We start from the raw sequence: 22,126 nt of genomic DNA on the forward strand, positions 1-22,126 counted from the left end.
GAGGAAATATATATTATTATTATATATTATATATTATTTCATGATGAGCGGTGAGGCTCTGCCTCCCCTGCCTCCCCTGACCGCACGTCCCTGCTTGGAGAATAGTTTGACTCCCTCTTCTTTGGGGCAACCTCTGAGAACACTGTTATCATGTCTCCCCTAGTCCTTCTTTCTCTTAAGCTAGACATACCCAGTTCCTGCAACCGTTCTTCATATGTTTTAGTCTCCAGTCCCCTAATCATCTTTGTTGCTCTTCTCTGCACTCTTTCTAGAGTCTCCACATCTTTTCTACACCGTGGCGACCAAAATTGAATGCAGTATTCCAAGTGTGGCCTTACCAAGGCATTATAAAGTGGTATTAACACTTGGTGTGATCTTGATTCTATCCCTCTGTTGATGCAGCCTAGAACTGTGTTGGCTTTTTTGGCAGCTGCTGCACACTGCTGGCTCATATTTAAATGGTTGTCCATTTAATGGATGTCCAAACAAACTGGAAGAACCTTGAATCTCAAGTGATCAAAGAGAAAGAAGAAAAACAATGTATCCACCCTCCAGCCTCTAAGTGGCAGTGTAACTGCTTTTCCTCCTGTGGTTACAACCCTCTTTATAATCCTTCTTATTATCTTCTTTATATTCCAAGCTTCAGAAAGGAAAAAACCCATAAATGGAGATAAAAAACAATCCAATCAATCCAAAGAAGCATTATTAAAAAAAAAGGAAATTTTTAATCCATAGGTGTAAACAAAAGTGAAAAAAGAAGAAAAAATTAATCCATTCAGTTTAAAAAAATAGGAAGCCTTTGCAAAAATTCCATCCATGAAAAAAACAGGATAACACACTAAGTTTAATGTAGATTTATTTTGCCGCTTAGTCTTCTATCTTCAATTTTAATTTAACTTAATTTTTGGGGGGGAGGGGTAGTCTCTTTTTCTAATAATAAAATTTCCTCACCAATTTGACACACTTTCTCTTTTCGCTTTGTTCCTATTGTTCCTATTCCTTGGGAGCTGTCCCAACTTCAACAGCTTCATTTGCTGCGTTTCTGTCAACAGAAATAAAGGCAATTCCTGGATCTTTCAGGAACTTTGCGGTGTCCCTGAGATCAGCAGGAAGTGCCCTTCTCAATCACCATCTCTGTGGGACAGTTTAGGTCCGAAAGGACCGTCCAGTGGCAGAAATATGGACTGCAATCTCAGAGCACCAAGATCGCATGTCGAGCCGTCGTGACATCAGCCCCTTTTTTTTCTGCAACGGGTTCAGATGTATGACGGTTGCAGCATTCTGGGGTCACATGACCCTCCTTCTGTGACCTTCCGACCAGTCAATAGGGAAGCTGGATTCACTTAACAACTGTGTGACCAACTTAACAACCAAAATGATTCACTTAACCACTGTGGCAAGAAAGGTCGTAAAACAAGGGCAAAATTCACTTCACTAATGTCTCCCTTAGCGATGGAAATTTTGGGCTCAATTGTGGTCTTAAGATGAGGACTGCCTGTATTTGAATCTCCCAGAACTGTTAAGGAAGACATTCAACTTTTTAGTCATTCTGTTCTGAACTCAAACAGGAAGGAAGTCCTTTTGTTCCTCAAGTTCAGCAGATAAAGCATTTCTTCCCCCTCTGGAACGGGGCACCGTTTTGCGGTGGTTCGGCTCCTACCTTTCTGGCCGGACGCAGCGTGTGTTGGCAGGAGAAGAGAGGTCGACCCTACGCCCCCTTACTTGTGGGGTGCCACAGGGGTCGGTCCTCTCGCCACTCCCGTTCAACACATATATGAAGCCGCTGGGTGAGATCATCCGTGGTTTCGGGGTGGGATACCACCTGTACGCTGATGATACTCAGCTGTACTTTTCCACCCCGAACCACCCCAACGAGGCCATCGAAGTGATGTCCCGGTGTGTGGAAGCCGTACGGATCTGGATGGATGACAACCGACTCAAGCTCAACCCCTCCAAGACAGAGTGGCTGTGGGTACCAGCTCCCCGGTTCAGCCAATTAATTCCATCATTGGCCATTGCGGGCATTCAATTTGCCCCCGTGGAGCGGGCGCACAATTTGGGCGTCCTCCTGGATGCCCGGCTGTCCATGGATGACCATGTGACAGCCGTGGCAAGGGGGGCGTTCCACCAGGTTCGCCTGGTGCGCCAATTGCGCCCCCTACTGGACGCCTTACGCACAGTCACTCATGCGCTGGTAACGTCTCGCTTGGACTACTGTAACTCTCTCTACATGGGGCTTCCCTTGAAATGCACCCGGAGGCTACAGTTGGTCCAGAACGCAGCCGCGCGGGTAATTATGGGGAGTGCTAGGTACTCCCATGTGACACCGTTCCTGCGCGAGCTGCACTGGCTTCCTGTGGTCTATCGGGTGTGTTTCAAGGTTTTGATAACAATCTTTAAAGCGCTCCATGGCTCAGGACCTAGTTACTTGCGGGATCGTATTCTGCCCCATACATCCCTGCGACCAATCCGCTCGCACAGAGAGGGCCTCCTCCAGGTGCCGTCCACTAGACAGTGTCGGGGGGCGGCGCCTAGGAGTAGAGCCTTCTCTGTGGCGGGCCCAGCCCTGTGGAATGACCTCCCTCCGGATATTAGGAATACCTCTGACCTCCGCTCGTTTCGTATTAAGCTTAAGACCCACCTATTCCAAGTAGCTGGCCTGGCTCAACTTTGATCTAACCATATCGCTCCTGACGGGTTTTTAATTGGGTATTTTAATTATATTTAATTATTTAGGGGTTTTTTAATCACTGTATACTAATTGTTTTTTATTCATCAGCCGACCTCCTCCTTGTGTATGTCTTGGTATATGTCTCTGTTATATGTTTGTTTTGTCCACATATTTATTTCATATGTTTCATTGTACGCCGCCCCGAGTCCTTCGGGAGAGGGTGCGGCTAAGAAATAAATATTTATTTATTTATTTATTTAAAAACCAGCCCTGCAATGTCGGCCACTCCATTTACTGCAGACCTCTGGACTTCAACTCCCAGAATTCCATGGCTGGCTCAGGAAGGTTGGGAGCTGCAGTGCCCCAGTCAGAAAAAGGGCCATCAGTTCCCCACCCCTGGATTTCTGCCTCTTTCAGGTGCCGTTTATTCCTTGACGCCCCTCCTTCCTTCTGATATTTTCTCCTTTTTTTTAGGATTTCTATCAGCAGACGGCCACCGCCTGCAACAACATGCTGACCGGATTGCTGTCCGAAGCTCCCAATTTGGATGCCCTGCAGGAGATCCTGACGGTAAAGAGAGATCCTTTCTTGGGGTGGGTCAGACGGTCAGCCAGATGTTCAGGCTGGATTTGGCCCTTCTGTCCCCCTGTGGAGTCTGTGGCTCTTCCAACTGGGAATGATCCATTCCTCCTTTCCTCCTTCTCTTTCGTTTCCCCTGGCAGCACACAAATCCCTGGATCGACTCTCCCAAGAGCCACGAGAGAGAGAGGGCCCTCAAGAGCACCAGGCACCTCCTCAAGTTCGTTTCGGACAACGTCAGTTTCGACGTAAGTCTCCCTTTGGGATGAGAAGTGAAATGTTTTCAAAGAAAGGAAAAACTCCAAGAAAGTCCAGCTGCCTTTTGGGAAAAGCACCTTTGGGATGTGACCAGGAGGATACAAGGAGCCCTGCTTGAGCAGAGGGTTGGAGGAGAAGCCCTCCACGGTCCCTTCCAGCAACTGCGGTTCTGTCATGCTGTGATTCTATGATTCTGTAATTCTAAGGTTCTGTGATTCAAAGATTCTGAAGTTCTTAATTCTCAGGTTCTGTGATTCAAAGATTCTAAGATTCAAATATTTGATAATTCTATGATTCTATGATGCTAACATTATTCCCTAATTTTAGCCAGCTGAAAGCTTCATGAGCCCCCTCCCCTTCTCCTTTCCCCCCTCCTTTTCCCTTCCTTTCCTTAGACCACAGCTGACTTTTCTTTGCTGGGACAGCTGGTGGCTTTGCTGGCCCTGCACATTGGCGACACCAGCCCAGTTGTTGGCCAGACGTCCGCAGAGGCTGCCTACCACCTGCACCACCTCATCATGAGCAAAATGGGTGAGAACTTTGTACTCCAAGGGCTGACTTGCTGCAAGAGGACCAGGGATGCCCCCTGCCCAGGAGAGCATTAGGTGGCACAGCCTGTGGCGTGGCTAAGAAACTGATCGTTTGGCTTGGCAGAGATGCCTGGAATTGGCGGTTGATATTGGCACTTCTCAGGGCCAGGGGTCCTTTTAAGATGGAGATCCTCATGTTAAGTGAGTCAGCTAGGAAGGAGGAGGAGGAGGAGGAGGAGGAGGTGATAGGAGAGAGAGAGAAGGAGCGATGAAGAGAGAGAGCAAAGGAGCAAGGAGGAGGAGGAGAGGGAGAAAGGGAGACAGGGAGGAGAAGCAGGAGAAACAGGAGGAAGAGTAGCAGCAAGTGGGCCAGGGGTCCTTTTAAGATGGAGATTCTCACGTTAAGTGAGTCAGTTAGGGAGGAGAAGGAGGAGAGAGAAGGAGCAATGAAGAGAAGGGCAGGGAGCAAGGAGGAGAGAGGGAGAGGAAGACAGGGGGAGAAGGAGGAGGAAGTGGAGCAGCAAGTGGAGGAGGCAATGAGAAGGGAGGGAAGGGAGAGGAAGATGAGGAAATGGGAGGAGGAGGAGAGAGTGGGGGAGGAAGATGAGGGGGAAGGGAAGAGGAGGTAGTGAGAAAGTAGGGAACAGAGAGGGAGAGAGGGGAAGGAGTTAGAGGAGGAGAAGGAGAAGGACTGTGGTCTCTGAGCTTGGTGGTTTTCCTCTTGACATTTCATGACCCAACTAGGTAAGTTCATCAGTACTTGAAGGGAGGGATCTTTTTTCTGTGCTTCTATAAGCATTGATGGCCAACATCCCTACTTGGGCAATGAAACGCCTGCAAGGACCCCTCCTCCCAGCGCAAAGAGCACCAGGGACCCCTCAGGTCGACCCTGAGCTCCAGATCTTCTCTTCTGTTGCAACGACTAAACAGGCAGTCAGATGAAGGAACTTCCCAAGTTTTGAAGGCCAAAATCTGACCTTGTGGTTTTTTCCCCTCCATCCAAAGCGAAAGAAATGGACAAGAAAGGGAAGAATAAAAAGGGGAATATTGTACATTGGTTGCGTGAGGATTTCTTTGTTTCGGGTTCTGGGATCTTCTACAACAACATCTCCAAAATGGTGAAGGTATGTTTTGGATCAGCCTTTGGCCTGTCTTCCTTTTGCTCCTCCTCCTGACCCAGAGACCCTCAAAGGAGTCAATCTCACAGTGGGGACAGCATCCACCCAAGGTCGGGCTTTGGGTACCCCTCCTCTCCAATGCCTAGGAGGAAGAAAGGGCAGCTGCCATGTTGGCTTTCTTGACCCCCATCTGAATCCCACCTGATGGAGGACATGGAATAAGGCCTGCCTCTCTAGATGGTGTGCTGTCCCCCAATCTGGGTCAAAGTCTCAAGAGAAGGGAGTCAAAGCCCTGAGGCATCTCTGCATGGCCTCCTTTCCTTCTCTCCGATAGGCCTTTGGGGAGCACCTCAGCCCATTGCAGCTAACGCAGGTGATCCTGGAAGCCCTGGAGGCCTTGACACACGTGGAAAAGAACATATCCCAGTCTGCGGGGCAGCTCCTCAACTCCATCCTGGAGGAGTGTGGCATGGATCTGGAGGAGGTAAGAAAATTGCAGGGCTTGGAGCAAAAGGGATGTAGGAGATTTTTTAGAAAGCAAAGACGAGAACGGCTGAGACCTTGTTGGCTCAGTGACGACACTTTGGCTGGTTTTAAGAAGGCTAGGGCTGGATGGGAGACCACTGAGCTATCCAAACCTCCCAGAAGAAGGTAAGGGCAAAACAAAGGAGCCATATTGGTTTCATGAAAAATAACATTTGGTGAGCCAGTGTGCCAGTGGTTAAGGCTCCAGATGTTTTTACATCTTTGTCATCCACCTTGAGTCGCCATATGTGAATAGGCAGCAATATAAATCTCCTAAAGTAAACCAATAAAATATCACAGGCGGCTGGACAAATCAGGAGTCCTTTCAAAAATGTAGGGCAAACATTGAGACATTGTGGGGGCCAATTTATTTCCCCCAATGGGTGGGAGTTATCGTCTCTACTGCATCTCCAATGGAGACCAGCACTGGATCTCATCCCTCCGATCTCTCTTTTGCCATAGCTACCCATGATATTAAAGGAGATTTACCAGCGTCTCCCGAATATTGCCCACCCAGCAACGAAAGACCTCACCCTCAAGGCCGTATGTCACCTGGCATCCAAGAGGGTCAACCCAGTTGTGGACATATTGCTGGAATCCTCCATTGGCTGTGATGGGTAAGAAGAACTTCAAGGAGATGGGCCTCCTCTTGCCTTGGATTCATCAGAGACTCTCCATCCTTTGCGATGGGGTGAATCCCTGTACCTCAGGTGGAGGGAGAGGGTGGAGGTTGGTTCTCTGAGCTTCTGCGTTGGTTTCCAAATGTTTTGTTACCAGGCAAGGTAACATCTTCAGTGGAGTTTAAGGAACGCCAATGCTGGTGATCTTCTGCTTGTAAGGGCTTGGTGTCGTCAGAAGGTCGTGTGATGGGGAGGTCACCTCAGATTGAGAGTCATGTGAGGTGGGGGATCTTGTGATGGGTCTTGTGATGTGGAGGTCATGTCAGGTGAGGGTCATATCAAGTGAGGGACTTGTGATGGAGAGGTCATGTCAGGTGTGGATCTTATCAAGTGAGGGTCTTGTTAAGAGGGAGGTCATCTCAGATTGAGGGTCATGTGAGGTGGGGGATCTTGTGATGGGTCTTGTGATGTGGAGGTCATGTCAGGTGAGGGTCATATCAAGTGAGGGACTTGTGATGGAGAGGTCATGTCAGGTGTGGATCTTATCAAGTGAGGGTCTTGTTAAGAGGGAGGTCATCTCAGATTGAGGGTCATGTGAGGTGGGGGATCTTGTGATGGGTCTTGTGATGTGGAGGTCATGTCAGGTGAGGGTCATATCAAGTGAGGGACTTGTGATGGAGAGGTCATGTCAGGTGTGGATCTTATCAAGTGAGGGTCTTGTTAAGAGGGAGGTCATCTCAGATTGAGAGTCATGTGAGGTGGGGGATCTTGTGATGGGTCTTGTGATGTGGAGGTCATGTCAGGTGAGGGTCATATCAAGTGAGGGACTTGTGATGGAGAGGTCATGTCAGGTGTGGATCTTATCAAGTGAGGGTCTTGTTAAGAGGGAGGTCATCTCAGATTGAGGGTCATGTGAGGTGGGGGATCTTGTGATGGGTCTTGTGACGTGGAGGTCATGTCAGGTGAGGGTCATATCAAGTGAGGGACTTGTGATGGAGAGGTCATGTCAGGTGTGGATCTTATCAAGTGAGGGTCTTGTGATGGGGAGGTCATCTCAGATTGAGGGTCATGTGAGGTGGGGGATCTTGTGATGGGTCTTGTGACGTGGAGGTCATGTCAGGTGTGGATCTTATCAAGTGAAGGTCTTGTGATGGGGAGGTCATCTCAGATTGAAGGTCATGTGAGGTGGGGATGTTGTGATGGGTCTTGTGATGTGGAGGTCAGTAAAGGTCGTGTCAGGTGAGGGTCTTCTGATGGAGGTCCTGATGGGCCATGGGTGTGTCACAGATGAAGTCTTCTAGTGGGGAGGTCACATCAGATGAGGGTCGAGATAGGAATGAACTTTGAAAGATATTTTACGACTTTTCTTGTCACATTTGTTAAGTGAGTCACTGCAGTTGTCAAGCGAGAAACATGGTCATTAAGTGAATCTGGCTTCCCGATTGAATGTGCCTGTTAGAAGTTCGCAAAATGTGATCGCTTGACTTTGGGACGGTCGTAAATCTGAACCAGTTGTCCAGGAGTCTGAATTTTGGTCAGATGATCCCGAGGATGCTGGAACGTGTGAAAACTGGGAATAAGTCGCTTTTTTCAATGCCGTTGTTCCTTTGAATGGCTGCTGGACAAACGGTCGTAAGTCAAGAACTACCTGTGTATATAGAGATATTTTGGGGGGATGAATAATAATAATAATAATAATAATAATAATAATAATAATAATAATAATAATAATAATAATAATAATAATAATAATAATAATAATAATAATAATAATAATAATAATAATAATTTTATTTGATTAGCCGCAACCCTCTCCCGAAGGACTCGGGGCGGCGTACAATCAAAACAGATAAAATACAGATAAAGACACACATACATACATAAAGAACAAAGACATATACATGTGCATGGAGGAGGTAGACTCATAAGTGAAAGACAATTAAAAAACACAATTTAAAATCCCATTAAATAAAATTATTAAAAAACCCATCAGGAGCGTTATGAAGTTATGATTGAGCCAGGCCGGCTATTTGGAATAGGTGGGTCTTGAGCTTTACACGGAAGGAGCGGAGGTCAGTAGTGGTCCTAATATCCGGGGGGAGGTCATTCCACAGGGCTGGGCCCGCCACAGAGAAGGCTCTGCTCCTAGGCGCCGCCCCATGGCACTGTCTGGTGGACGGCACCTGGAGAAGTCCCTCTCTGTGCGAGCGGATGGGTCGTAGGGATGTATGGGGCAGAATACGATCCCGCAGGTAACTAGGTCCTGAGCCATGGAGCGCTTTAAAGATCGTAATCAAGACCTTGAAACGCACCCGATAGACCACAGGAAGCCAGTGCAGCTCGTGCAGGAGAGGTGTCACATGGGAGTACTTAGTACTCCCCATAATCACCCGCGCGGCCGCATTCTGGACCAACTGCAGTCTCCGAGTGCATTTCAAGGGAAGCCCCATGTAGAGAGCGTTACAGTAGTCCAGGCGAGACGTCACCAGCGCATGGGTGACTGTGCGTAGGGCGTCCCTGTCCAATAGGGAGCGCAATTGGCGCACCAGGCGAACCTGGTGGAACGCCCCCCTGGCCACGGCTGTCACATGGTCATCCATGGACAGCCTGGCATCCAGGAGGATGCCCAAATTGCGCCCCCGCTCCACAGGGGCGAGTTGAATGCCCCCAATGGCCAGAGATGGGATTAACTGGTTGAACCGGGGGGCCGGAACCCACAGCCACTCCGTCTTGGAAGGGTTGAGCTTGAGTCGGTTGTCATCCATCCAGACCCGTACGGCTTCCACACACCGGGACATCACTTCGATGGCCTCATTGGGGTGGTTGGGGGTGGAAATGTACAGCTGAGTATCATCAGCGTACAGATGATATCCCACCCTGAAACCACGGATGATCTCACCCAGCGGCTTCATGTATGTGTTGAACAGGAGTGGCGAGAGGACCGACCCCTGTGGCACCCCACAAGTAAGGGGGCTTAGGGTCGACCTCTGCTCCCCTGCCAACACACGTTGCGTCCGGCCAGAGAGGTAGGAGCCGAACCACCACAAAACGGTGCCCCGGACCCCCAACCCCTCCAGTCGGTGCAACAGGATACCATGGTCGATGGTATCAAAAGCCGCCGAGAGGTCTAATAGGACCAGGATAGAGGAACAACCCCTATCTCTGGCCCTCCAGAGATCATCCACCAACGCGACCAAGGCCGTCTCTGTACTGTGCCCGGGGCGAAAGCCGGACTGGCGTGGGTCTAGATAATCATTCTCCTCCAGATGTCGTGGGAACTGAGAAGCCACCACACTCTCTACAACCTTCGCCAAAAAGGGAAGGTTGGAGACAGGGCGATAATTGGCCAGCTCCGTAGGGTCCAGAGAAGGCTTCTTGAGCAAGGGTCTCACCACCGCCTCTTTCAAGGCGGCCGGAAGAGACCCCTCACCCAACGAAGCGTTCACTAGGCCCAGGAGCCAGTCGCGTGTAACCTCCCAGGATGCCAGTACAAGCCAGGAGGGACACGGGTCCAGTAAACATGTGGTAGGTCGCAGTCGTCCACGCAATCTGTCCAAATCCTCGATGACAACCAAGTCAAACTCCTCCCAAAAAGGTTTCTCGACTGGGCCACTGAAGGGGACCCAATCCTTCCGGATTTGAGCGACTTTATCCTGCAGATATTTCCCAAATTCCTCTGCCCTACCCTGTAAAGGGGGCTCCCGCGGCCTCTGAAACAGAAGGGAGCGGGACACCCGAAACAGGGCGGCAGGGCGGTTCTCTGCGGATGCAATGAGAGCGGCACAATATTGACGTTTGGCCGTTCTCAATGCCACTAGGTACGTCCTTAAATGGGCTCGTACCTGTGCTCGGTCAAATTCGGATCGGGAGGATCTCCAACGACTCTCTAGGCATCTCTTGCGGCGCTTCATCACCCTTAGCTCCTCGGTAAACCAAGGAGCCAGGGTGGATCGTTGCCTCCGGAGAAGCCGCAAAGGCGCCACCCGGTTCAAGGCCCCGGTAGTCGCATTATTCCACGCGGCCACCAGGTCCTCTACCCGAGGGCGGGTCAGGGCTGCAGGAGGTGGACCAAGCTCCGTCTGGAACCTATCTGGTTCCATCAGGCGCCTGGGGTGGAACCATCTAGTGTTTTCTGGTTCTGCCTCCCCGCAGCGAGGGGTAGCACCAGGGAAGTCAAGTCGGAGGAGTGAGTGATCTGACCATGACAGGGGAGTGATGGTTAAATTCCCTCCTCCCAGATCACTCAACCACTGGCCAGAGACAAAAACAAGGTCCAAGGTGTGACCTCCCTCATGTGTCGGGCCCTGAATCATTTGAGTCAGGTCCATGGCTATCATGGAAGCCATGAACTCCCGAACCCCCTCTGATGCTTCTCCCACCGATGGCAGGTTAAAATCCCCCATCACTAGAAGTTTGGGGGTCTCAACCGCCACCGATGCGATCAGCTCCAGGAGCTCAGGCAGGGTCGCTGATGTATGGCGGGGAGCCAGGTATACTATCAGCAGGCCCAACTGCCTCCCAGGGCCCCATTTCACAACAAGGGATTCACATCCGGACGTCTGTGGCACAGTGGACTCCCTCGGCTCTAATGAGAGCCATTTATTTGGCCATCGGTTTTCCAATCCTTCCTTCCGTTGGGAGTTCATCTATCTGGACTGGCCGTCTCTTCTGAAGTGGGGAAAGATCTGTTTTCCACCCCATCTGTTTCTCCCCCTCCGCAGAAGTGCCAGGGAGGTTTGGGGGGCGCTGGCTGTGGACCATTATGCCAACCTCAAGATCATGAAGCCCCTCTTGAAAAGGCTGCAGGACCAAGACCCCAGCACCGACGCCCTCACAAGGAGGAACAGCAAGTCCCTCATGCCCATTGCGGTAAGCCCTCCACACCTGAGGGAAGGGAGGAGGGAGGCAGTGGGCAAGTGGCTGGGGGCTGAAATTGGAGCATCATTTGGTGTAAGCCCCCCTCCTTTAGGTGGAGGCAGATGTTTCTCTCCCTGGGCACAATGAGAATATATCTGCCGAACAAAACTCCTCATTGGCAACAGGAAGGGCATCTGGCCAGTAAACCCCCAGCTCCATTTAGATAGCCAGACTCCACCCTGCAAGTGTTTCTGGGAACGTTAGAAGAAGAGGAGGAAGAAGAAGAAGGTGATGAATCTAAGTTACCTGGGGAGCCCAAGGTGACGCTTCTTTCATCCCGCTTCTAGGCCACCAACGCTCTCTGTTTCCTCCTGTCCCTCCCGAACGCTGCTGAGCTCCTCCACAAAAAATTCTCCAACCTGCTCCTTGCCCTGGTCACGCAGCTGTACTTCCTCCTGGGAGCCAGCAAGAGTGGGGCCAGGAGGTCCAGCAGAGTCACAGACCTTTCAGAACAGATCAACCATTTGGGGTAAGGAATCTCCTGGGCCCAATCTGGATCCTACAGGATATCACTGGAGGGGGAAGAAATAAAGGGAGGCTGATTTGCTGTTGTGTTTTGTGGTTGTTTCACAAGCCGCCAAGTGAAACCTGGAGATCTCCTGAAGGGCAGCGGGAGGCCGGTTGGCATCAGGGTAAGCCTGGCCTTTGCAGGGGGCATCGCCCGAAGGATTGGCACCAACTCTTCTCCCTTTCTTTGATTTAGCACGACTGTGCAGGCGATCAAAAACCTCATCCTGTCTGCCGGATATGAAGAGGAGTACAAAGATTTGGGGATGGTGGGATGCTGGGAGATGCTCTTGAGCCCAGATAGTCTGTTTGAGGCCATTTTCCACCTGGTCCGGTAAGAACTTCAAAGTCCAAAGAGCTTGGCTACAAGTGTCAGTGGGTGAGAGAGGGAGGAGAAGGCAGAGAGAGAGAGGAGGAAGAAGAAGGGGCAGAGTGAGAAAAGTGAGGGAGAGGGGGAAGAGGGAGGGAAGAGGGGAGGAAGAGAGAGAGAGAGAGAGGAAGAGGGAGGGTGATAGAGGGGAGGGGAGGGCAGAGGGAGAGGAGGAAGAAGAGGCAGAGAGAGAGAAAGTGAGGGAGATGGGGAAGAGGGAGGGAAGAGGGGAGGAAGAGAGAGAGAGAGAGAGGAAGAGTGAGGGTGATAGATGGGAGGGGAGGGCAGAGGGAGAGGAGGAAGAAGAGGCAGAGAGAGAGAAAGTTAGGGAGAGGGGGAAGAGGGAGGGAGAGGAGAGGGAGAGGGAAAGAGAGGAAGAGGGATGGAGAAAGGAGGAGAGAAAGAGAGGGAGTGTAAGAGGGAGACATAAAAGGAGAGAGAGAATGAGATGGAGAGGGACGGTGGGAAGGAGAGGGAGAGAAAGACAGAGAAAGAGAGGGAGGGTGAGACATTATCTAAATGGAGTAATTCATTGAGTAATTCATTTATCCATAATTCAGATAATCTTTTCTCTAGCTTGGTGATTTTCTCCTCACTCACCAGCAGATTTTATTTATTTATTTATTTATTTATTTATTTATTTATTTATTTATTTATTTATTTATTTATTTATTTATTTATTTATTTATTTATTTATTTATTTATTTATTTATTTATTTATTTATTTATTTATTTATTTATTTATTTATTTATTTATTTATTATTTTATTGTATTTATAGACTGCCCCCTCTCCCCGAAGGGACTCGGGGCGGTGTACAGACAGCAGCTAAAAAACCATATACACAGTAAAAAATATTAGATACCCCTTAAAAACAGATTAAATATAAAGCCTGTACAGTAATAATAAAAATTAAAAAAATTAAAAGGTCTACCGCCAAAAATTTAAAATACCGGCCAGAGGGATTGAAGATTAAAACTACGGTTGGGCCAGGCCAGCTAATTGGAACAGGTGGGTCTTAAGTTTCTTGCGGAAGGAGCGGAGATCGGTGGTTGTTCTGATGTCGGGGGGGAGGTCATTCCAGAGGGTCGGGCCCATCACAGAGAAGGCCCTACTCCTGGGCGCCGCCCGCTGGCATTGCCTAGTGGACGGCACCCGGAGGAGTCCCTCTCTGTGAGAGCGAATTGGTTGCAGGGATGTGTGGGGTAGGATGCGATCCCGCAGATAACTAGGTCCTGTGCCATGGAGTGTTTTAAAGATGATAGTCAACACCTTGAAACGCACCCGAAAAGCCACAGGTAGCCAGTGCAGCCCGCGCAGGAGAGGTGTTATATGGGAGTACCTGGTACTTCCCATGATTGCCCGCGCGGCCACATTCTGGACCAACTGCAGCCTTCGGGTGCATCTCAAGGGGAGCCCCATGTAGAGAGCATTGCAATAGTCCAGGCGGGACGTCACAAGCGCATGGGTGACTGTGTGAAGGGCATCCCGGTCCAATAGGGGACGCAATTGGTGCACCAGGCGAACCTGGTGGAACGCCCCCCTTGCCACGGCTGTCACATGGCCAGAGACAAAAATAAGGTCCACCGTGTGGCCTCCCTTGTGTGTGGGGCCCTGAATTATTTGGGTCAGGTCCATGGCTGTCATGGAAGCCATGAACTCCCAAGCCGCCTCGGATGATTCGCCTATCGACGACAGATTGAAATCCCCCATAACCAGTAGCTTGGGGGTCTCAACCGCCATCTCTGCGATCAGATCTTGTCTGATTTCTCCCTATTTGATCTTTAGGAAACTCTTCAACTACTCTAAAGTGGAGCTGAAGGTGATGTTCAGACAGGCCAACAACTACCTGCACCATCCCGATTTAAGGGAGAAGACAATTGGGATGGTGTTCTTCTCAGAGGTGAGGAGACATTGTGATGCACCACAACATTGTGGATCTCCAGGAATGTTGAGCAGGGTTCATGAGGACTTTATGGATAGGAACTTGAAGTTGTGGGGGCTCTATCACTAGAGGCCTTGAAGAAGAGACTGGAGAGCCATTTGTCTGACATAGTAGATGGTCTCCTGCTTGGTCAAGGGGTTGGACTAGAAGACCTCTAAGGTCTCCTCTTATTCTGTTAATCGGTGGAATGGGAGAGAGAGAAAGAGGCAGGGAGGGAGGGAGAGAAGGAGGGAGGGAGGGAGGAAGACTCAATGACCCCAAATTCCTTTTCCTCTTTGCAGTATAGGCAGTTTTGTATTCTTACTATCATTTGCACTACCTTTGCGATACTGTAGTCCTCGACATATTACTTGGCTTATCAGACGGTCACAAAATGGATCACGTAACTTCTAAACATTGCAACTGTCATAAATACGGACCCTCAAATATCCAATTTTTGATCACGTGACCGTGATCAATGGCCATAAGTTTGAAAAATGAAATTGTCCCTTTTGTCAGTGACATGGTGACTTTCCGCAGTCACTAAACGAGGACTGTCTTTTCTTCTCCCCGTAATGGTTGAATGTGGCATCTCTTCATAGAGGCTCTGAGGAAAGTTCCCTTCCTTTGTTTTGCTAATGCTCTGTCTCTCCACTCTTCTTCCCCAGCTTCTCTATCACCCGGAGTTTGGAGAATTCTTCATCATGAAGGACATCCTCAATGTCCTCCAAGACTGGATGGCTCAGCCATATCCCCTCATCCAAATATTTGCTGTTCGTGGTGTGGGGTATCTTCTCCAGCACCCCTTGGAGGTAAGAGATGGGGGGCAGGAAGTGAGGGACTTTCAAGGGAGCAGCAGGTGTGACCTCTCTGGGAAGTCTACAAGGCTAGGAAGGGTAGAAGGAGGAGAAGAAGACAACCCCCAGAAAGAGGATGCCCTCAGCTACAGTGGCGACTCTTCTACAAACATGGCGGCATCCCTGGAAGATCTGAAGGATCAATTTGGAGACAGATCCTCTTGGAGGACATCTAAAGCAGAACAAGAAGCAACGGATGGAAGCTAATCAAGGAGAGAAGCAACCTAGACCTAAGGAGAAATTTCCCGATACTGAGAACAATTAACCAGTGGAACAACTTGCCTCCAGAGGTTGTGGGTGCTCCAACACTGGAGGCTTTCAAGAAGAGACTGGACAACCATTACTACTGGTTTTCCTAGTAGTAGAGACCTTGCGGTCTTCTAGTCCAGCCTTCTGCTCAAGCAGGAGAACCTAAGCTAATTCAGATAAGAGACTGTCTACTCTCTTCTTAAAAACCTCCAGTGATGGAGTGTTTTGCATCAAACCCCTGGGATGAGGAAGCCCCTGAGCTGACCTAACAATCATCCAGCTTCCTCACGCCCAGCTATTTCCCCAAGATCTTCCCTTGCAGGATTGGAGATCACGGGGAACCTCCACCTGGGATGCTGGGTGTTATGGTTTTCTCCATTTATACATCTCATCCAGTTTTCTTATCATTGCAACCCAAGAGCATACGAAGAACGCTTACAGGAACTGGGAATGCCTAGTCTAATGAAAAGAAGGACTAGGGGAGACAGGATGGCACCTGTTCCAATATTTGAAGGCTCCTACAAAGACCAGGTGGTCAAAAGAAAGAGGAGAAAGAATGGTTGGAAACCAACCAAGGAGAGAATCAACCTGGAATTAAGGAGAAATTTTACTAACGGTGAGAGCAATCAAGCAATGGAAGGACTGATCTCCAAAACGTGTGGGTTTTCCAAAAGAGACTGGAAAACCATTCATGGTATAGAATCTCCTGCTCGAGCAGGGGTTGGACTAGAAGACCTCCAAGGTCCCTTCTGACTCTGATATGCCGTGTTGTATGTTCTAAGTGCACATGTTTATGTGCTTGAAATGGGGAACATGATGGTAGGTTTAACTGTGAAAGCTGAAGTGTGGAGCTGAGGCAAAACATAGGATGAAGAATTGGGGAACTAGGTAGTTTTAGTCTAACAACAAAAAGTGGGGCTGGGATGAGATGAGACTTTTAATATTTGAAGTGCTTCCACAAATAATGGGGGGGGCAACTGATTCCACGAAGCCCCTGAAAGGAGAACAAGAAGCAATGGGTGGGAACTAATGAAGGAGAGAAGCAACGTGGAACTAAGGAGAAATTCCCTGACAATGAGGACAATTCACCAGTGGAACGACTTGCCTCCAGAGGTTGTGGGTGCTCCAACACTGAAGGCTTTCAAGAAGAGACTGAACAACCATTGATCTGAAATGGTACAAGGCCACCTGCTTGAGCAGGGGGTTGGACTAGATGACCTCCAAGTTCCCTTTCAACCCTGTGATTCTAGGTTATGGGGGCTTCTCTGTGTTTGTCATTCGTAGACTCAGAGAACTCCAGTGACCATGTTTAATTGCTCCCTTTTTTCCCTCCTTCCTCCAGAATACGATGTTAGAGCCGGTGCTAGTCCCTGTGGTCAACTGTGCTTGTCACCCAGAAAAAAGTGTGGCAAAGGAATCCTTACGGACTCTTCAGTTCCTATTCCGGTATCTGAAAGTTCAAACCTATGGATGGAAAGCTGTCAATCTTATTCCGGTCCTGGGGAAGTATTTTGCTGATGTACGTCAACCAAATCACGGCAAACTAATCCACCCCCCTCTCTCTTCCTCTCCCTCCCTCCCTCCCTCCCTCCTCTCTTTTTTTCCCATAAAGATGGCCTGGGTACCATCTGCAGAATTCTAATTTTATCAAAAAGGCTTAGAAATAGTTCAGCAATAACTGTGCTGTTCTCATCTAAAAGAGTGTGTGAGCTTTCAGATGATCCTTGAGCCCTTCCAGAGAGCTGGAGAAGGTTGCCACTCTCTTCAGCTTCACCAAACCACCATCAATCCCTCTCCATATTTATTAAAAATCCAGATTGGTGTTGCTTGATCTCAGACTCTTTAACGTGTGTGGGTCTCAACTCTGCTGGCCTGAGAACTCCAGAGGTTGAAGTCCCCACATGTGAAGGCTGCTAAGATGGGAAAACAGCTCCCTTGATCACACCATAGAGGTTGGTCTGCAAGCCTTTTACACCCATGGCCAACCATCCCCATGGCCTTGTCTGGAGAAACAGTTGCCAGACTCCTCTTCCTCGTCTTGTGAGTGGGAAACTGAGGCAGATCACATGAAGAGGATGGAGGTGATGAAGGCTTTTATTGTAGGTTTAGTGGATCCCTCCCTGCCTTTCTATTTCAGGAAACAAAGAAGAATCAAATTTGAGATGTTTTCTCGTCTGAAATTTCTGCTCTCAGTTTTTGCTCAGCTCACTATTGTGTGTGTTGCAGTTTGTTCTTCTAGGTTCTCACAATGCCTCCCATTTCCTGAATGCTATTGGAGGGACTGACCCGTTTCTCTTCCTTCGTAGGAGGACACCGAGTTGCGCAACATCTCCATCACTCTTTTTGGCCTGGTCTTAAATGGGGTCAAGGAGACAGAGCGGAATCTGACCAAATCCATCCTGCGCAGCCTGATTCCTCTCGTCATCCAGTTGGCTAATCCTTGGACCCAAGAGGTGAGTTGAAGGGCGGGGTCAACTAAGCTCCTGCTCTTTCATGCTCCCTTCTCCATGAGACCATGTTGTACCCCCATCTTCACTCAGGGCAACATGGTTGCATCATGTCGACCCTCTGGAGAAGGCAAAGAGATTCTGGACAATCCTGAAGTTATGAGGTCCTTGGTGTTCTCTGAACCTGGTTGTTTTCTTGCAGGCCTTTCCTGACCCAACTAGGTGACAGCATCAGTAGGTTGGAAGGGAGGGTTTGACCTCTGCTTAATGCCCGATCATTTTGATGTGGGTGCAGGTTTTCTGTTGGGTTGTCTTCGATTAGGGGGTTGTTCTCTGCTTGATTGTTTGCCTGGTTTACCAAGAGAATCAGGGTTGAATTGTGGGGAACTCTGGCCTTCAGAGGGGCCCTTTCCCTGCCTTAGCTTCCTCTTGGGGTGGCTCATCCCCTTTCCCACCTCTGAGCAAGGAGAAGTTTGGCTTTTCTCTGCCGAAGATGGATAACCTCAGAACCGGCTCCTCTGATGCCTCCTTTCCTCCCTCGGCCCAGTTCTCCAGGAACGCCCTGACCTCCTGCGTCTCCTTTATGAAGTGGGAGGAGTTTCCAGATACTTTGTTTGACTACGAGATTTACACCAGTCTCCAGAGCATGTATTCCAGCATCTGCTCGGAGGTGGTAAGTAGGAGCCCAGCTGGTTCCTTTTCTTCTGGATTAGAGTATAATATATTTTCTTTTTCTCCTGCCTTTCTTCTTTTGATAAATCATTCAAGATGGTGGTCGTCCCGAATGCTTCTCCTCCCCCTCCTCCTTGGCTCCTGGTTTGTTGCCTGAAGCCTCAACCACTAGACTAAATCGACTAGAGGGATTCTTCTTGGGTTGTTGTTCCCTTGGGAACAGCAGAGGTTCTATGCCACCATGACGACTGGAAACCTTGCTGATTTGTGGGTTTGAGATTAGAAATGGCAGTTTGTGGAAAAGGGAAATTACGATGTAAAGAGGGCAAAACATAAATGCATTTATAAGACCAGAAGCCATTTCCTTATCATCTTTCTTTCCCTTTTCTTTTTCTATTCTTTTTTCACTATCTATTATTTTTCTTTATTTTCCTTTTTGGTTTTAACTTGGATAAAAATGTCTTTAACAACATAAATGTGTGTGTGTATAATATAATACAATATTAAACTATATTATACTAATACTTTTAATATAATGTAATAGTATATTGTATTGCATTGTACAATAATCCAGTCTAGTCCAGTCCAGTCAAGTCCAGTATAGTATAATAATATTGTTTAGTATAATAAAAGATAGTATAGTATAACAATCTTATAGTTTAAAGTACACTACGATACGATAAAGTATAATAAAATTCAATATGTTATTGAAGACATTGTTGTTGAGGACATGAGGACTAGAAACCTTAGAAAGAAAAAAAGAGGAAGCTGCAGAGTTCATTGCCTTGTTTGTGGCCTTGTGTTCCCCAGATCAATCGATGCAAGGAAAACCTGCCTGAAATGTTGGAGCAGATGGTGGAATTCCTAAAGAGCCGGAATCCTTTGTCCCGAGAGGCAGCTGCCCTCTTAATTGGTAACCCCAAATGCGAACTCTGGAAGGAGGGGAGGAAAAACCAGGGCAGGCGGGAGGCCTAAGGCCAGGCATGCTGACCATTATTACACACACACACACACACAGACACACACACAGACACACACACGGCCCCCTTTCTTAAGGGTATCGCCGCGGTTTTTAAGTGAGTCATGTGGTTGTTAATTGAATCTAGCTTCATTCTGGAGTTTGCTCTCTCGAAGGTTGCAAAAAGTGATCAGGTGACCCCCAAGACTCTGCAACCGTCATAAGTACGAGTTGTATGAAATTCTTTCCATTCCATCTCTAGACAGACCCAATTCCTGGGACCATCCCGTAAAGCCCCAAAGCGACTCTTCCAAGTAGAAATAAAAGAATTCTGCGTTTTCTTTCTTGAATCAGTCGATTTAGCCGTCTCTGCCAACTCCACCAACCTTTTCTTTGCATGTGTCTAGGCTGCTGCGCACAATACATGACACGGGATCTGGTGATTTCCAAACAAATCGAAGAAGTTTTCCTGGGTGAGTTTCAAAGTTCCCTCGCTTGAAGTGGAGACTTTCTCTCCAGAAGCTCTGGCCCTGATCGGGGTTGGTTCTCAAGGTGGATCCTGGTAATCATTTCTTTTCTGGATTCCTTCCAGGTCTCCGGGATCTGCAAGAGGATCCCGAAGCCTCCGTGGCTCAGGCTGCAGCTGGGTCCATGGAAGTAATCTTCCGGCAGTATGGCCATCGGATCAACCCTGCTCTCATTAGTAGCCAGCTCCTCTCCAAAGTCATCCAGAGCATCTCCAAGACCAAATTATCATAGTTAAATAGTTTAATCCTTTACTTTATTGTCTTGGCACCTCATATAACAAAGTTGTGCCTTCTTTAGTGTACAGTATATTATACATTAAAAATAAAAGTATGCAATTGTATAGAACTATACATTCTATACGATGAAATTGAAAACTCCTGATATTGCATTTCTGTTGCCCTCTACAGTAGAATTCAAGATAATTACTGCTCTGGGATGGAAGCTCTTTTTCAGTGTACTTGTCCTTGTTTTTATTGTCCTGTACCGTCTGCCAGATGGCAATAGTTAAAAGAAAGGGTGCCCAGGAGGAGATGGATCTTTAAGGGTGTTTGGAACTTTCTTAAGGCAGCAGGAGCTATAAAGCTCTTCCAAAGAGGGGAAGGGGGCAACCAAGGACCCTCTGGGCACCTCCCTTCCAGCTGATATTTATTTATTTATTTATTTATTTATTTATTTATTTATTTATTTATTTATTTATTTATTTATTTATTTATTTATTTATTTATTTATTTATTTATTTATTTATTTATTTATTTATTTATTTATTTATTTATTTATTTATTTATTTGACTTATCAGTCGCCCCCTCTCCGCAAAGGGACTCGGGGCGCCGTACAATCAAAAACAAATATACAGATGTGGCATGGAGGAGGTGACATCAATGCTTAACAAATAAGATTCCAATAAAAAGCCACTAGGTTAAAATAAATAACAATAAATGAAAACAGTTTAAATAATTTAAAACCCCAAAATTTACATTTACCGTAATTAAAATTGCCAGGGAGGTTAGAAAGTTCTAGTCTAAGCCAGGCCGGCTAGTTGGAACAGGTGGGTCTTGAGTTTCGTGCGGAAGGAGCGGAGATCAGTCGTTATCCTGATGTCTGGGGGGAGGTCATTCCAGAGGGCTGGACCCATCACAGAGAAGGTCCTACTCCTGGGCGCCGCCCTCTGACACTGTCTGGTGGATGGCACCCGGAGGAGTCCCTCTCTGTGAGAGCGAATTGGTCGCAGGGATGTATGGGGCAGAATGCGATCCCGCAAATAGCTAGGTCCTGTGCCATGGAGCGCTTTAAAGATGGTAACTAACACCTTGAAGTGCACCCGGTAGATCACAGGGAGCCAGTGCAGCTCGCGCAGGAGAGGTGTTATATGGGAGAACCTCGTTCTCCCCATAATTGCCCACGCGGCCGCATTCTGGACCAGTTGCAGTCTCCGGGTGCATCTCAAGGGGAGCCCCATGTAGAGAGCATTACAGTAGTCCAGGCGGGACGTCACCAGCGCGTGAGTGACTGTGCGGAGGGCATCCCGGTCCAATAGGGGGCGCAATTGGCGCACCAGGCGAACCTGGTGGAACGCCCCCCTTGCCACGGCTGCCACATGGTCTTCCATAGACAGCCGGGTGTCTAGGAGGATGCCCAAATTGCGCGCCCGCTCCACGGGGGCCAGTTGCTCGCCCCCGATGGCCAGCGATGGAATACACTGGTTGAACCGGGGGGCCGGTAGCCACAGCCACTCCGTCTTGGAGGGGTTGAGTCTGAGTCGGTTGTCTCCCATGCAGACCCGTACGGCTTCCAAACACCAGGGCATCACTTCGACGGCCTCATTGGGGTGGTTTGGGGTGGAAATGTACAGCTGTGTATCATCAGCGTACAGGTGGTATCCCACCCCAAAACCACGGATGATCTCGCCCAGCGGCTTCATATATGTGTTGAACAGGAGAGGCGAGAGGACCGACCCCTGTGGCACCCCACAAGTGAGTGGCCTCAGGGTCGACCTCTGCTCCCCTGCCAACACACATTGCGTCCGGTCAGAGAGGTAGGAGCAGAACCTCCTCTCTTAAAGATACATAACATGCCTTGTGCAATATATTGTCTACCCAACTTGTTGGTTACACCCTAACAAACCCCCATCCTTTGCCCTCCAGAAATCATCCACCAACGCGACCAAGGCCGTCTCTGTGCTGTGCCCGGGCCGGAAGCTGGACTGGCGTGGGTCTAGATAATCAGATTCCTCCAGGTGACGTGGGAACTTCTGAGCCACCACGCTCTCTACAACCTTCGTTAAAAAAGGAAGGTTGGAGACAGGACGATAATTTGCTAGCTCCATTGGGTCCAGAGAAGGCTTCTTGAGCAAGGGCCTCACAACCGCCTCTTTCAAGGCGGCTGACAGGAAACCCTCA

General features: G+C 48.7%; 2 protein-coding genes across 2 annotated transcripts in view; one reads left to right on the top strand and one right to left on the bottom strand.

The window, feature by feature from the left end:
• Positions 1 to 19,960, top strand: part of LOC309399349 (maestro heat-like repeat-containing protein family member 7) — a gene marked incomplete at both ends in the record, with an annotated part of 32,272 nt that extends 12,312 nt beyond the window's left edge. The window contains 17 exons of the mRNA XM_081967085.1: positions 3,146 to 3,241; positions 3,394 to 3,498; positions 3,904 to 4,039; positions 5,044 to 5,162; positions 5,491 to 5,640; positions 6,144 to 6,298; positions 11,023 to 11,170; positions 11,506 to 11,687; positions 11,922 to 12,059; positions 13,883 to 13,997; positions 14,687 to 14,830; positions 16,467 to 16,643; positions 17,431 to 17,577; positions 18,119 to 18,244; positions 19,054 to 19,156; positions 19,609 to 19,674; positions 19,794 to 19,960. Coding sequence (XP_081823211.1) covers positions 3,146 to 3,241; positions 3,394 to 3,498; positions 3,904 to 4,039; positions 5,044 to 5,162; positions 5,491 to 5,640; positions 6,144 to 6,298; positions 11,023 to 11,170; positions 11,506 to 11,687; positions 11,922 to 12,059; positions 13,883 to 13,997; positions 14,687 to 14,830; positions 16,467 to 16,643; positions 17,431 to 17,577; positions 18,119 to 18,244; positions 19,054 to 19,156; positions 19,609 to 19,674; positions 19,794 to 19,960 — 2,274 coding nt within the window. The remainder of the gene's footprint in view (positions 1 to 3,145; positions 3,242 to 3,393; positions 3,499 to 3,903; positions 4,040 to 5,043; positions 5,163 to 5,490; positions 5,641 to 6,143; positions 6,299 to 11,022; positions 11,171 to 11,505; positions 11,688 to 11,921; positions 12,060 to 13,882; positions 13,998 to 14,686; positions 14,831 to 16,466; positions 16,644 to 17,430; positions 17,578 to 18,118; positions 18,245 to 19,053; positions 19,157 to 19,608; positions 19,675 to 19,793) is intronic.
• Positions 1 to 22,126, bottom strand: part of LOC309399377 (maestro heat-like repeat family member 5) — a gene marked incomplete at both ends in the record, with an annotated part of 248,495 nt that overhangs the window by 190,708 nt on the left and 35,661 nt on the right.

The sequence above is a fragment of the Natrix helvetica genome (assembly GCF_964273705.1).
Source record: "Natrix helvetica genome assembly, chromosome: 15".
Lineage (NCBI taxonomy): Eukaryota > Metazoa > Chordata > Lepidosauria > Squamata > Natricidae > Natrix > Natrix helvetica.